Raw genomic sequence first — 16,551 nt, 5'->3', positions numbered from 1 at the left:
CTACAACTTTTATAAATCCACACCAAAGAGTTCCACACGTCCAGGAAGTGGAGATAATTTCATCAGCAGTGGGACAGGGGTTTCTGGAAGTGGCTAGACTGGCTTGATTCGTTTGGAAGAAGCAAGAGTCTCTGTTAAGAATAACGACTAAAAGTAAGTAATAGCGTAAATTGTTTTGTTTTGAGAATTAACGGACTCTGTTAACACACCAGGTAGAAGTTTTTCACGTCTTAGTGTTACGAAACGCCGATATAACGAGATGCCGCATTCAAAGAGGCATCTACCTAGATATGATGGCTAACGTTACACTAGCTAACGTTAGCTAATATGTCTAGCGAGGCAGCAGAACATCAGATTATTTTTTATTAAAATGATTACAACTCGCTATATATGTTTGCGAAGCTCATATACTTCAGACTCTTCAGAAAGGTGAAAACATGGAAATACACGTCTCAAAGAATAGTTGTGCAATTATTTGGGACAAATCACACAGTATAGCTAATCACATTAAAACTCTGGTAGCTGCTATTATTGATTCAGTGGTGACATTTTCTAAGCATAGTTGGGTCTAAGCAGATTTGTAGGGCATAGTTGTAACGTTAGGGCTGGTTGGCACACTTTTTCCTGGGGTTCAAATATCGTTGTCTTTGTTATCTGTTATCAAATGAAAGTCTGACATCTAGCTTTAAAACAAATGCACTTTTTGTGTACAAATGATTCCACTTTTGTATTTATTTATGATTATAGTGATTATAGTGCATTCATGTGTTGCATGGGGTTGGTTGGCATGTATGTTATAGCCTATTGGTTCTTGATAATTTATATTTCATGCTTATACACAGTTAATTATTAGATTATTTATGTAAATTATACATCATGTTATTGGTAATAACAATGAGCTTACATTACATTTACATTAAAGTGATCAAAATGATAAATACTTTTGCTACTTTAAGAATATGATGCAAATTATTATTTTGATTTAAGAAATTAATAATAAAGGTCTGTTATCTCTGGTAGCTAACATAAAATTGATGCTTGCTAGAAAATCTATTTCTGTTTACTAAAGAGTTGATCAGATGGAACAAACACTTGATGCCTTTTCTTAAGTCTTATTTAAGACTTCACTCTATATTCCAGCAACTTGTGTCTATATTTTTATAGAATTGGAGTGTCAAAATGACCAGACGAAAACCTGGAAAACGATGGAGAAGGACTGGTAATGAAGAAGACCCAAATAAACGACCAAGAAGGATTGCACAATTGGTGAGAAGCCTGGCTTAGCTTTGTTGCTACAAATTTGCAGCAGATATGATATTTAATACCTAATTTTCCTCACTGCAGTCATCCCTACCTGAAGCCACCAATGTTCATGTGGAGACTGATCAGCAATATTTAGGTAAGAGGTGTGTGCATGTATGTCATCCTGATTACAGTAGCACGTGTGAAGAATGAAATTTGAAATGTGAGTTATCTTAGCTGTATGATTTATATACTTTGAACCTTTCACCTCTAAGTTAAGGCTGTTAATAACATAAGGCCATGATCCTTTCATATAGGTCACTGTGTGGTTGTAGCCTCATGTTTGGTTTGCTGCTGTGGCATTCTAGTCATTATTGACAGTGTCACTTGTTGTTTGTCACTGTCAGCTGCTATCATATCCTTCCAAAACCTGTCCCGCTACTCATTCACCTAAGGGCCCACAACTTCTTATTGTTATTTGTGTGTTGTGTGTATGTGATGAGTTATATTCAACCCTGTCGATTACGTGTTACCACAAACACAGAAAGATATTTAAACATAAACTGCTACAATGTGATCAAGATGTGGGGGGAAAAGAATATGCATCCCATTACCTGTATTTATATAATATATTCCATTAATGTCAACTTGCCTCTTGTGTTTTTCATGTTTTAATTTTTTGAGTTTCGTGCAAGAACGTTTCTTGATGATAATCTCTACTAATTGATCCAGAAAATGGTGTGAACCATTGATGTGTGTACTGTTCTCTGTCAGGATGTAGCACCTGGGGAACACGGCAGGAGTTTGGGGTGCCTCCTGGAGGAGCCCAGAACGAACAAGTCCAACCTCCGGTTGTACATGCAGGATCTACCCCACTCACTCTGGAACATCAAACCTCTCACCACCTGCCAGGTATACAGTCTGTCTGTGTCTGTCTGTCTAGTGATGTATAGTATATTGAGCAGATCCTGCTAAAATATGACAATTATTTGAGTGTCAGAAAGTGATAAACAGGCTGAGACAATGTAGGTTTTGAATTGTGACAAGGTTTGTTTGTTTATTTTTACCCATAATGATTTTTGTTACCATCACAAGGGAGCATGGCACAAGAGAGTATGTCAACTGTTTACTCTTTTGAAGACTATGAAGAATCATCTTCCAGATCAGCCTTCAGAGATCCCCCTGATGGCCTAACAACTGAACTACAAGGCAGTGTTGAGTATGATCCATCTCAATCATTTGAGGAAGCTCTCCCTGATGTGGGGGTTTGGACGTATGATGATGGACATATGTTCAGAGAGGGATTTGAAGAGGATTTGAGTGAGGAGTGTGCAGAAGAGTCAAATTTCAAGGACACAACAGACAAGCCATTATATGACAATGCATCAATAACTGTGTCAGAGTGCCTTTTGATCATCATGGCTTATGTAAACTGTCATAAAGTAACTGATAAGGCCCTTAGTGATTTGCTTAAAATGCTCAAGTTGCTTTGTCCCGACAGTCTGAACACAAACTGCTTAAACAGTATACAGAAGTTCAAAGACTTCTTTTTCTCCCGTTCTGCATCATCCCCTATTGTATTGCATAAATATTGCAGTAATTGTTTTGGGTCATTAGAAAGTGCACAATTGGAATGTCTGTCTTGTGGAGCTACTATGTCAGAAGAAAAATCCTCATCCTTCATAGAGATTCCAATTGAGGCTCAAATAAGATCATTGTTTCTCAAGCCAGGTTTTCAGGAGAAGCTTAACTTTAGATTTAGCAGGAAGAAAACGGATCCCAACAATGTTGAAGATATATATGATGCAGAAGTTTACAAACAGCTTGTAGATGGGGGTGGTCCTCTTAGTGACCCTAAAAACATCTCACTTACTTGGAACACAGATGGGGTACCTATTTTTAAATCGTCAAAGTTTTCAGTGTGGCCCTTTTATTGTGTCATTAATGAATTGAACGTCATGGAACGCACAAAAAGAGAGAATATGATATTTGCTGGACTTTGGTATGGGGATGCAAAACCATCCATGGTTACATTTCTTAGACCACTAAGTGACACACTGAGTAAACTAGCAGACAACGGAATTCTTGTGCAACCTGCAGGGTTGACATCTGAACCTTTTCTGTGTAAAGTGCTCACCATTGCTGGAACATGTGACTTGCCTGCTAAGGCATTAGTCCTTAATTCAGTGCAATACAATGGTAAATTTGGATGTCATAAATGTGAGCAGCCAGGAGAGACTGTGAGGACGGGGGAAAGGGGACATGTCCATGCATTCCCATACCAACATGGGGATCCAAAAGGGCCACTGCGCACAAATGAAAAGTTTGCTTTTGATATGAAAATCGCAAATGAGACCAAAACCACTGTTAAAGGGGTTAAGGGTCCCTGTTGGCTTAGCAAACTTAAGGGTTATAACCTTATCAAAGGCACTGGCATAGATTACATGCACTCAGTCCTTCTTGGAGTTATGCGTCTTTTGATGGTTATGTGGTTTTCTACAGAGTTTTCTCGTCAGCCCTTCAGCATGGCAAAAAATGCCAAAGAAATTGACAGGCGATTTCAGGGTATCTCTCCTCCATCCTCAATTAGATATCCTCGATCAGTGGCATCGCACAGAATGTTTTTTAAAGCATCAGAATATCGGGATCTTTTGATCTTTTATGGACCTGTTGTTTTCCGTGGAATTCTTGCAACACTGTACTACAATCACTTCCTTCTACTAAGTGAAGCTATTTTCATTTTATTGATGGAATCCATATCATTTGAACAGATTGATCATGCAGAGAAACTACTGTGGAACTTTTGTTCTCAAATGGCTGATCTCTATGGTGTGCGGTACCAAACAGCAAATGTACACCTTCTCGTGCACCTAGCAGACAGTGTCAGGGCCCTTGGTCCATTATGGACTCATTCTTGTTTCCATTTTGAAGACAAGAATGGATATTTGTTAAGGCTGATACATGGCACTCAAAATATACCAATGCAGATGGTCCATGCAGTCAAACTTGTGCAGTCTATTCCTGTTATTTCACAAACCATAAAGCCAGGGAATGCCATAGCTGAATTTTACACACGGATGACTAAAGATAATAGTTTTTGTCAGGAAAATAATGATTTGTCAAGGGCTAAAGTATATGGAGCATCTAGTGAACTTCAACTGGACACAGTTCACATCTCTTCATTGGAAAGACAGACTGGTCACTGTATCAATTCTAAAACGGTAAAGGTCTTTCACAGGGCACAAGTTAAGAGAAATTATCTCACATCAAAACACTATGGCAAAGGCAATAGAAGAAACAATTTTACAGTTGTTTTTTCTGGTGAAGGTCAAACTAAGTATGGACAGATTGAGTTCTTCTTCACCTCAGAACATTCATGTGCCAAATGGGCCCTTGTTCATGAATTCAAATGTGCAGGTTTTTCCTTGCTGCAAGATGATGTAACAAATGGTACATGCAGTCATGTTGTTCCCCTATTGGAAACCTCTGCCAATACAGTAGTTTCCTTGGATCATATATTGGGTAAAGTTGTTTTCCTTGACTTGGCATCTATGCCTGGCATTGTGTTCGCAGCTCATTTTCCAAATACGCTTGAAAAGTTTTAACCCATTAAGACCTGAACTAGTCTAAGAACCCACAAATCGATTTATCATTGGAATAACATGCTCCCATCTGACCGCTTGCCGTGAATGCTTTGTAGAAGTACAAGGCATCTTTAGAATTTATCGTAAACCTATATTTGATGCAACAAAGGGCCTGTATAGTGTATGGTGGCAAGATGAACTGCCTTTACTGTATTTTCAGGGTGAATCACTTGATTATTTAAAAAGTGTGCACTATTATTTTAAGAGTGTATTATTATGTCTAAGACTCTTTTGACGCTCCATACACAATAGAGCTTTGCTATTAATTCTGTTAAAATGTTGACATCTTGACAGTTTACACATTATAAAAAGTATCCAAAAGGTGTTGTTTGAAGTCAAAAGTGTAATTAATGAATTATATGACTTGAGTGAAAATTGAACATTATGTTAATAAACCATATATCTAAGTAATTTTGGCAAACAGATTTGATTGATTTCTGATATTAAATCATGTCATATTGATTTGATGGCTTGCACTACTCTCATTTTTGCTTTTGCTTAGACGCAAGAAAAGAGACAACTGTAAGAGAATCTGAGAACTCAAATAGTGAGATGTGAGAGACAGAACCATGAATTCTCACCAAGACATAACTGAGATGGTGCTTTCAAGTAAGGATATCAAATTGAGACATATTTGAAAGCAGCACAATATGTCTATTTTTTTTCTCTTAGCTGAGACCAAGAACAGAGACAGCTGTGAGAGAATTTGGAGAACTCACACTATGCTCTATGTGAGACTTATTTCTCAGGAGAGACATTTGAGAAGAATGAGAAAACCACTTTGGTCTTGATTAGTGCTCATTTATATCTAGGAGATGTTAATGTGACATAAAAGAGATCTCGTCTTCAATTTTGCTTTGCTATGGGCATTCCTAACTAAGCCAGATGAGATTTCAGAAACATTTGCAACATTCTACAAAGACTTGTACTCAGACAAAGACACTGATGGCAATCCAACATTAATTGATTCTTATTTAAATTCCATAAACTTACCTAAAATAGATCATATTTCATCTGAGTTCATAGACAGGCCGATTACTAAACAGGAAATTGAGGATGCTATTAGAAACCTAAAGAATAATAAAAGTCCAGGTACAGATGGATACATTAACGAATTTTACAAAACTTTCATTGACCTCATCAGCCCAGTTTTGGAAAGAGCATTCTCCTCTGCCTTTTGAGAGAGGGGAGTTACCTTTAACTTGGAGGGAAGCAATAGTTTCAGTAATACCTAAAGAGCATAAGGATCCTACAGATTGCGCATCATACAGACCAATTGCATTGTTAAACACAGATTGTAAATTATTAACATCTATACTAGCTAAAAGAGTGGAGTCTGTTATTGATACTTTAGTACAACCTGACCAGACAGGGTTCATAACCGGTCGCTACTTACCAGATAATATTAGAAGACTGCTTAATGTTATGGAAGGCAGCAGAAACTACGCTTATCCTTGCATGGCACTGGCTGTCGATGCTGAAAAAGCATTCGACCGTGTATCATGGCCATTTCTATTTAAGACCTTGGATAAATTTGGCTTTGGCCCTAAGCTAATTGGATGGATACAGCTATTGTATACTGCCCCACAAAGCATGGTCATTAATTAATGGACATATTTCACAACCTTTTGGTCTACATAGGGGAACACGCCAGGGCTGCCCTCTCTCACCACTCCTTTTTGCTTTAGTCATTGAACCATTAGCACAGATGATAAGAGAAGATACACTTATCAAAGGAATTGAAATTGGCAATGAAACACACAAAATCTCCCTATATGCAGACGATATATTAGTTTATATTTCAGACCCTTTAAACTCAATCCCTAGACTAATGGACTGTTTTACTAAATTTGGAAACCTCTCAGGATATAAAGTTAATGTCAATAAGACAGAAGCTCTGGCACTAAATCCACTTATCACACAATATCTTAGATCATCACTCCCATTTAAGTGGCCTAAGGATGGTATTACATATTTAGGCACTACCATTCCCCATGATTTAGATAAATTATATAAAGCCAATTATACTAAATTAATGGACAAAATATCTGCTGATCTTAGTAGATGGAATGTGCTCCCCCTTACACTTTCAGGTAGGATAGAGAGTATTAAAATTAATGTGCTCTCTAGGCTGCTATTTCTTTTTCAAACGTTGCCCCTTACACCACCGAAAAGTTTGTTTGTAACTTTAGACCGTCTCATCTCCAGATTTGTTTGGCAGGGAAAACGCCCGCGAGTAAAATACAAAGTGCTACAATTGCCTAAACATCAGGGAGGATGGGGTCTCCCCCACCTGAGAAAGTATTGGTTGGCTTGTCAACTACGGGCACTAACCATTTGGATTACAAATAAGGTGGACACAAGGTGGCTAGAGATGGAGAAATCAGGCTGCTCCTCGGTACCACTGGCATATGCCTCATTTACCAAGAATAAATCCTTAGAAGATACTTTGAACAGATGGTCAAAAACTACTCTTAATGCATGGCGAGAGGTACAGCGAACCTTTGATCTGCCTGGCGACATATCAGGATTGTCAAGTATAGAGTATCTCAAAGATTTTATTCCTTTAAAATTAGACGTGGGATACAGAAGATGGAAATACTTAAATCTAACATTTGTCCATCAGCTGATTGAGACTCAGAAGTTAAAAACATTTGAACAACTTGTTGAGGAATTTGATATACCTAGATCAGACTTTTTTAGATATCTTCAGATAAGGAGCTTTCTACTCAAGCACCCTACCTGGGATGGCTTGAGGACATTGGGCTCTCCGATTGAGCAGTACTTGATGAAGATTCAAGAGGGAAGACATACAGGGAAACCCATTTCTAATTTATATAATGTGCTATCTAGCATGGAGCAAACAAACACTCTACATGTTAAACATAAATGGGAAAGGGAGCTAGAAATAGAAATTAGTGAGGAGAGTTGGGGCAATATTTCCTTACAAATACATAGAGTCACCAATGCTGGCATATGGCGAGAGTTCCAATGGAAAGTAGTCAACAGATTTTTTAGAACCCCCCATATACTTTCTAAAATGGATCCCAGCCGAACACGTGCATGTTGGAGGAACTGTGGGGAAGAGTCAGCAGATCACTCCCATATATTTTGGAAATGCCCTGTCTTAAATAACTTTTGGAGGGAGATATTTGATTTCCTTGATAATATATTTGGCCTTCAGCTGCCTAGGGAACCAGTGTTGGCCATTCTTGGGGATGTTCCAGATGCAGGGATGAATGGCAAGACAAAATATTTATTACATATCCTTCTTGTAGCAGCCAGGAAAACAATAACACTTAGTTGGCTTAAAACAGACCCCCCAAAATGTGAGACATGGAAGTCAGTAGTTAAAGGAATTTACATAATGGAAAATATAACTTATAAACTAAGATTACAAGAAGCACAGTTTCTGGAACGATGGACACCATGGTTGGAACTGATGAAGGAGGATGGGACTTAGGCATATTTGGGAAACTTAATTGTCAGGAATAGTGTCAGATGTCATGCTGTGCAAAGATGGTGTATAATGGTAAATGTAGCAACTGGACTCATTGTTTCTGGACTAACCTTGTACATTATTTTTGGTGTGTGCATTTTTAGTTATTTATTTACTTATTTGTCTTTGGTGTGTGAGATATTCTTTTCTTTGTTTAAACCCCTTTTTTTTTCTTTTTTTCTTTCCTTTTTGTTTAATATTGGGTTACCAGATGTGGTAAACAACTTTGTATTTGAAAACGAAAATGTCATATTGATGTATATGAATGTGTAATTTTACCCAATAAACATAAAGTTAAAAAAAAAAAAAAAAAAGAAGAGGTCCAGGGCAATTCTGCGCAAAACTGTCACATCCATATTTAGCCTAGTTGGCGTTACGGACGTGACAGTTTTGCGTGGTATTGCCCCCGTATTGTTATATAAAGCTCTGTTCTCGCTGTCTAGTTTCGATGATTTGAAAATAACTTACTTATCGTTAACTTAGATATCCATCTGATTGTTTCTCGTCCCGTCTCCTCTCCTCGCTCGTTTCAGGCTATCAGTCTCTTCCCCATAGTAGGCTACTTTACTCACTGACTCGACTTTATCAGAATTCACAGATTTCACTGGCTGAGTAGCAGCAAGCGAAATGATGGTTCCTGAAGCTCCTGAAGTAAATGCTGTTATCCTAACCAACGAAACATTTAGCGCAGCTTTGAAATCTTACGTGAAAATCTAAATTAGGCTATTATGGTCTGGGTCCGGATAGGATCACGTCACGGTCCGGACTCGGATCGCGGTCCGCCATTTGGTGATCCCTGGTATACACCATACAACAAATATTGTTGGTGAGTTAATCATTTTGGCCATGTCATTTTTTTACTTTTGATGTATGTTCAGCCCATCTGTAAAATATCTTCATAAAACCTAGTGGAAATTTCGCCTCTATCATTTCTATGACAATGTGATTTTGTAGCTTTCGTAGCTACACAGTTTGATGTTAACTGTATAAAGGTTGAATAATTTTAGTGCAATAGAGGCCTACCCTTTATAAAAAGCCCACCAATAATGCTCACCACAATTGGAAATAATTTAAAATAAGAGAAAATTACCCCAGCTTCATGGATGTTTTGGAACCTCCAGCCCTCGTAACAAAAGCCTTCTTGACCTTTGCGGATTCCACAGCTGTCCATCCGCAGAGCGTTCCACAGTGCATAACGTAGGCTGTAAATAAAAAGCAAAATCAATCTATCAGTGTGGTAATAATAGCTCTGAAACTGACAGTTTCAGTCATTGATTTTGATTAGCTGAAACATGCTCCTTTCTGTTGTAATTACACAAAGTTACACAAGGTTACACATCCTTGTGTACACATCCCTACGCAAAGAATGGTAAAAAAAGAAGTTGTTACAAGCTGTGGCCAATGTTCCACTTACCATTGTGTGACAGTCTACATGAACTATTTATTGGTGTAGGGGTGTCTTTATAAAACCATCAACTGTGCATAAGTTAAGACAACCAGAGGAATACAATAAATCATCTGTTGGAAATTGATCTTAATGCCTCAATTAAAAAATGAGGAAAAAATCCAACCTTTAAACACACCAATATTCTTTGTGAATGAACCAGGTATCGTAAATTAATAAATGTTATTCCTTAAAATACAGGGGGCATAAGTAAGGAACCCCCTATGTTAAAATCCCATAGAGGCAGGCAGATTTTTATTTTTAAAGGCCAGTTATTGAATGGACTCAGGATACTATGCATCCTGATAAAGTTCCCTTGGCCTTTGTAATTAAAAGTTAGATAGATAGCCCCACATCACATACCGTTCACCATACCTAGATATATCATGGTTTTATTTCAGTTAGGTTAATAGCTGGTTTGATTTGCATGCTACAGATTCTATTAATTGCAAAAGAAATGTTGACTGGTAAGTTATTCATGACTGCAGATGCTGACTTGCCGATTTCTCGATACCTCGACCGCAGCAACGCTACTTCCTAGTTTACCTGGGTTACAAGAATGCCCTTTCACTCCTGTTACAATATGCTGTAATTTATAGCAGGTTAAACAAAAGTGAGAACATATTGTGGGGAAAAATATACTTACCATTTTGGTATGCTGTTTGTTCAGCAATTTGATCTGATGGTCTAGCGTATCTTTCAATTTTTTAAGAAGCTGCCGGCCTCTTTTCAGTGGAATTGAGCTGGAACCAGTTTAAACCAGTGGCAATAACGTTAGCTTCGTCATCTTGACTGACATCCCAAAGACATTTTAAAATTCCGTGCATTTTGGCTACAACATGGCTTAACACCATTCAAAACATACAGACTAAAGCTGTATAAGGCAAAGTAAGCTAGCAACGTTAAATTGTCTAACGTTAGCTTTATATACAAGCGGCACAGCCAGTGATGTAACTTACAAGTAGCTAACATTAACTAGCTAGCTAACTTTATGTGCTGCTTCGTCAGGTTGTTCAATGATATATTGAGTCTAAAAATATGCAAGAACGTTAGCAAATTACCAAAATGTTAATGTACCTTCTCTGAGTTTTCGTGGTGGCAAGTTCTGCACAATCCTTCATACCCACACACCGTTTCACTTGGTTTCACTGGGCGCCAAATCTAGACTGCATTTTCTGGTAGGAGTCTTCTGCACGCGAGTTTGTCACCTCCGACCATCATAGACCTCTGGAGTCTACAGTAACTTGATTTCTCTAACTTGCTAACAAGTCGCAAGTTAGCTCTGGGGTAGCAAAAATCAAATTGTGTCGCCTTCACGTACCATTGATTATAATATCTACTCGAAGGTTGAACACAAAAATGCGTTGAGGAAAACATCTGCGTCTCCGATTTCGTCGTCTCCCTGCGCGAGAATTTAACAGGTGATCTCCTTATATGGGCATAGATGGTAGCTTTTTTTTGTAGACAAACTTCAGAGGTCTGTCAGAGCATCGTCATGTGTGGTGGTCACATCACATGGTTAGGCCTACTGTTTGCAAATGTGAACTTGAAAATATGTGCAATTAAAACAAATAAGCCAATGAAAATCATTTGAGAATTGTTGTACAACAGCTAGAGCTCTTACACATCAGACTGATTTATAAAACAAATAGGTCTGGATGAGCATTACATTAGTTCACTTAGAGAGCTCTCTGATGGATAAGCCTGAGTAAAATATGAGATATATAAATTGAGCAAGTCTGAGTATTGTATAAGCCTTTGCTGAGATCTCTTTTGTAAATCAAAAAAGGACTAAATGAGTAGAATGAGAACGGTTCAAGCTTGTGAAGAGATCTCTTTTACAGAACTGATGGAGCCTAATCTGAGATTTACCAAAAAGATCTGAAATGAGAATTGCATGAGTTTACAGAGAGAGCGCTCTGGTGAGATGTATAAATTAGACAACACTGAGCATTATTTAAAATATTGATGATCTCATTTGTATATTAAAGGGAGTCTGCACTGAGATAACTTAACTCTTTTGCTCCAGAGACAAACCTGAGAAGCGGGAGACAAAAGCAATAATCTCATTTTTATATCACTGTGATCTCATTATTGTCTAAGAGAAACAATTGAAAAAGAGAGGAGCTCTCATTTTAACATTTTCTTTCCTCTGGGTTACTATCTGGGCATTAGCTAAGCATTTTGCCACATTACTGAAATTAGATGATATTACATTTTCATACCTGTTGGGCAACAGCAATGTAATCGTTACACCTTCATAGGGGAGGACTGAACTGGAATTCTGATCCTGTGAAAACAGATACAAACACACACATGGGTATATTGTGGTAAAGACATGTTTGAAGAGCTTCAAAGGAAAATGGTGATGAACAGGCCCGACACAATCTAAGCAATTTATAATGTTACCGGAGATGGATAGTATTCTAACGTATCTGAAAGTTATCCTAATCGTGTAGAGCTAGCATTAGTTGTCATTTTAGTATCTTATGCTGCCAACATCATTCGTTAGCGAGAACACAAGCCAGTGAACATTCACCAATATCAAAATGTATTTATTGCATATTGGAACATTACACTCTATGTATTGTGTAGGACACAAAACTTGGTCACGTACAAATAATAGTATTTGGCAAACTGCTTAGCATATGCAGCAAGGACGCTATCGCTAGGTTGGTAACGTTAGCAATGGCGGTCGAACGAAGTCAATTTACCGTGATCTACAGCTGACAAACATTACCTAGTGGCTCGAGAGCTAATTCTACAATATCTCCTTTGCTTAATCAAAATTATGAATTATGTTTAACAGATGTTTACTTACCAGTCAAGAAGAAATGTCGCAAGTTCAGAATCGAACTGCATCTCCTTGCTATCCAAGCTGTCTCCATCGGTGGAAAGCACTCCCTAGATTAACGTGTATTTGCTTGCTTCCCATCTGATATTCTTTTCGCCTCAGATCGAGTTTTTTTTAGCTGGAGGCGATGGAGGTCTCTTCCTAGAACTTTCGGCCATTCTCGCAGTACACTTCACTGAAGAACTTGAACTCCGTGGGGGAGAGGGTGGGAGCAGAGCGTTCGTAATTGCGTTGTCTCTTTCTCGACTGCTCTGGGCTGCACTGAAGACGGTTTGGCCGGTATGTTACTCCCTGTCGCCACCTCAGACATAAACTGGTATTGCAAGACTGGACGACCCGGGGCTAGTCGGTTAGCACGCTAATTCGGGAGGAGATCTCTGCAATGCTATGCATACAGTGGGCATCGCTTTCAAATGACCACTTCATTCGCGCATTACGCGGCGTGAAGCTGCGTGAAGCTTTAGTACCACTTTCAGCCACTGTGCGTCGCTCTGCCACTGTACATCGCTCTGCCTGCCGTCCCTTACATAATTGTTGCCGAGAGTAATCCCAGCCTACGAATTCAATAACAAAATAAATCATGCATAATTAAACATTACCTCGATTTAGGCTACTTGGGTATGGCTTAAGGCTTGACTACACGAAAATCGAAATCGAAATTTGCTGTCTACATTATTGTCAGTGTTGGGGTTAACGCAACTACGCAAATCAAAACAGTGGTGTGATAATTGAGCCAGTAGAGAAATAACTGTTCAGAATTAATCTGTAGCCTTGGGTAGGCTTCTGCAGAAAACAATGTTGTTGCCGATTTAATACTATCTGGCGACGTTTTTAACAGGCTACGCAATAGAGGCTTAGACAACTATGACCCACGTTTTGGTTTCGTAAATTAATTTGCCCTACTTCTTGACTACAATGTAGTCAATTGACTGCTTGACATGTCATTTTTATTTTTCTGTACAATAAACAATTACATCTGCTTTATGCCGCAGAATTACATTCATATTTGGCTAACTGCAGACGCGCCACTTCCCTTCCCATATTCCAAGATTAAGATAGTATGAAGTGCTTTTTGTATAGGCTACTATCATAAAAAATAGTTAAAACAAATAGCTATTTGCAATTTGACAAAACACTGGTCCTCATTTTGCGAATGCGAGGACGATATGAGCCTGTTGCATTTAGTTAGATGTCCGAGTCACGCATAATGTTTGAAAACCACTGGCTCGTAATCACAATAATTTAACACACGACAGTTGGATAAACTATTTCATCATGTCCCCATGCCTACATTTTTGTGAGTAGCATAGAGATCGTTAAAAACAATAAAGTATGGCTCTCCGTTTGGGACATCGAAAACTTATATTTTTAATAGACTACCGTCGAAGATGCTGACTTGCAAAAGCCTCGGGATAACACGTTATCTCCACTATCATCAGTCATGCCCCTTGATCAGTGGGGAATGAAATAAAAGTTTGATAACCACTGGCTTAACAAGTTACCTACAGTCCAGAACACAGAATCTGTTGCAATATTCTGATGATCGGCGATGATATCGGCAAATGTTTGTTTTCCAAAGTAAGAATTTCACTTCACCATGCACCTTCGACCTTCTGTGTCCTAAAACTGGCATATTTTATGGCATTGTGTCATGTAAGTTCGTTGCAAAATCTAGAGAAATGTGTGAGGTGGTCAGCGGGGGACAATTGAGACACACATTGGATTGTGTTATTACTTGAACATTCCACACTATCCACAGCTGTGGTAGGCCTATCAGGGGCAGGAGGATTACTGTCAGTGCAGGCTTTATATAAAATTCTTCAACAGAAGGCCTCGAATGTTGTCTTGTTTGTGGAGCGCTTTGCTTCGCTTCTGTAATTTCGGCTTCATTGAAAATGAGGGTTTCCCTCAATGACCCTCCGAGAATAAATAAAGGTTGAATGAATGAATGAATGCAGGCTTGCCAAAAATAAAGGCATGTGGTTTGCGCAGCCTACAGTAAATAACAGACCCGCCAGAATGTGCGTTATGCTGCTTTTTTACGAGCAATATGTTTTTGGTACCCTACGCACACTGCATGTTCTTAAATAACAATGATCATCAGTAATATTCGACCATTAATTTGGGTAAATGGGCAAGCGTGACCACCTTGATTGGCTGATGATTGTAACGCGGGCATGATTCCAAACACCTCCCTTACGATGATGAGTGACAGGTCTCAGAATGCGTGCGCTACAACACAAGGACGGAAGATGATGAATAACTGGGGCCGTGGCTATTCACAAAGGCTTTTATCTTACTACTAGGAGTAGGCTACTCCTAAATCGCACTTAAAGATTTTAGATTGGAGTTTTCTCTTAAAAGTTATTCACAAAGCCTTTCAGACAACTCCTAAACTAGGAGTGAGTCTTCGTGGCTATGGATGACGTCATTACTCATGCACGAGCTTGACTGAAGTGACCACCTTGATTGGCTGACGATTGTAACGCGGGAATTCCAAACACCTCTCTTCCGATGATGACTGACAGGTGACAGGTCGGAGAATGCGTGCGCTACACAAGTAGTGCGAAGGACGGAAGATGATTAATAACTGAATAAAAAGGCCTAGCCTAAATGAATAAAGAGTAAGGCAAAACAAATAGATTAGTAGCCTAATGAAACATAGGCCTATGGATTGATGCAGTAGCCTACCTTTGCAACATTATTAAATTAATCTGTCACCATATCCCTAGGCTACGTTTGCAAAGAGGAGAACATTTTAATTTGATTCACAATGAAACGTTAGATTTCATTTACATGTTAACAATGAGTAGTTTTGGTTGTTCTTGGTGGCATTATTGCATCCCTTTTTATGAATGCAAAATTGTTCCCTCGCGATTGGAAGCTCCTGTTGCGCATAGTTTCAAAACATCGCAACGTAAAATGCCACAAAAAAAGCTGTTTATGAATAGGTCTTAGTGAGTTAGGAGTCCTCTCGACTTAAGCTGTCCCAGACTTAGGTGCTACTTTTAGGTCTAAAATGCTTCGTGAATTACTTTTTGTGAAAAAATTAGGAGTCCTAAAGTTAGGAGTGACACGCCCATTATTTTTAGGAGTTGCTCCTAAATTCGCCAGTTAGGAGCTACTTTTAGCCTTAAAATTCTTTGTGAATATGGCCCCTGAATAAAAAGGCCTAGCCTAAATGAATCAAGGCAAAACAAATAGCCTAGTAGCCCAATGAAACATACGGATTGATGTAGTATCTTTGTAACATTATTAAATTATTCTGTTACTATGCCTACGTTTGCAAAAGAGAACATTTTAATTTGATTCACAATAATGTTACATTTAATGTACATGTTGACAATGATTAGCCTAGTTTTGGTTGTTGTTGGCGGTGTTATTGCATGTTAGTTATGCCTACAATGCAAAATTGCTTCCTCGCGATTGGAAGCTCCTGTAGCTGCATAGGATTTCAAAACCGCAGGTTTGTGAATAGGTCTGTGAGTAAGGAGTCCTCTTGACTTCTTTTAAGCTGTCAGAGGTGGGAAGGTGTGATTTTTTGGGGGAAGGGCCGGATTAACTGGGCACAATTGTCTGATGGCCCCCCTTCCCCCCAGCCAACGTGAATCGGGTGGTTAGTTAATAGGCCTATCGTGAAGATTTTTCCAGCCATCTAAGGCAGGAGCGCATCTGTGAGGCCAAGCCTCACCAAGTAGCTCGTTTGTTTACAACTAACATTCCATTTAATTAAACTGCTTTATATGCTATGCCAAAATAGTTTTCAACATTTTGAATATTAGTGTCGGGTGAATTGAAATGTTCTCAAAGTAGCCTTATGGCTGAAAGCTGCTTGGGACACCCCCCCCCCGTCAAGCAATATAACCAT

At 38.7% G+C, this 16,551-nt stretch overlaps 1 protein-coding gene and 2 long non-coding RNA genes across 6 annotated transcripts in view; 1 reads left to right on the top strand and 2 right to left on the bottom strand.

Moving 5' to 3' along the window:
- The window catches only part of LOC121713414, a 32,405-nt gene extending 19,370 nt beyond the window's left edge, over positions 1-13,035 (bottom strand). The window contains exons 1-2 of the long non-coding RNA XR_006032815.1: positions 12,651-13,035; positions 12,055-12,119 (exon numbers count right to left, since the gene is read on the bottom strand). This is a non-coding gene — a long non-coding RNA (uncharacterized LOC121713414). The remainder of the gene's footprint in view (positions 1-12,054; positions 12,120-12,650) is intronic.
- LOC121713410 lies at positions 24-5,205 on the top strand. 4 transcript variants are annotated; one of them, XM_042097980.1, is made up of 6 exons: positions 24-153; positions 1,165-1,266; positions 1,345-1,399; positions 2,017-2,154; positions 2,332-4,382; positions 4,414-5,205. In XM_042097980.1, exons 2-6 carry the CDS (start codon positions 1,180-1,182, stop codon positions 4,465-4,467), a joined length of 2,385 nt encoding a protein of 794 aa, XP_041953914.1. In that variant the 5' UTR covers positions 24-153; positions 1,165-1,179; the 3' UTR covers positions 4,468-5,205. The 4 variants fall into 4 exon arrangements, with proteins under 4 accessions (XP_041953914.1, XP_041953913.1, XP_041953911.1 ...); XM_042097979.1 differs by having other exon boundaries at positions 2,383-5,205; XM_042097977.1 differs by having other exon boundaries at positions 2,332-5,205.
- LOC121713413 lies at positions 9,535-11,488 on the bottom strand. Its single transcript, XR_006032814.1, has 3 exons — positions 10,907-11,488; positions 10,476-10,572; positions 9,535-9,587 (listed from the first exon to the last, which is right to left on the bottom strand). It is a non-coding gene; the product is annotated as an uncharacterized LOC121713413 (long non-coding RNA).
- Positions 13,036-16,551: the final 3,516 nt, after the last annotated feature.

The sequence above is a fragment of the Alosa sapidissima genome, chromosome 7 (assembly GCF_018492685.1).
Source record: "Alosa sapidissima isolate fAloSap1 chromosome 7, fAloSap1.pri, whole genome shotgun sequence".
NCBI lineage: Eukaryota > Metazoa > Chordata > Actinopteri > Clupeiformes > Clupeidae > Alosa > Alosa sapidissima.
The sequence above is the reverse complement of the archived record's forward strand: the minus strand, read 5'-3'. Positions and strand labels throughout refer to the sequence as shown.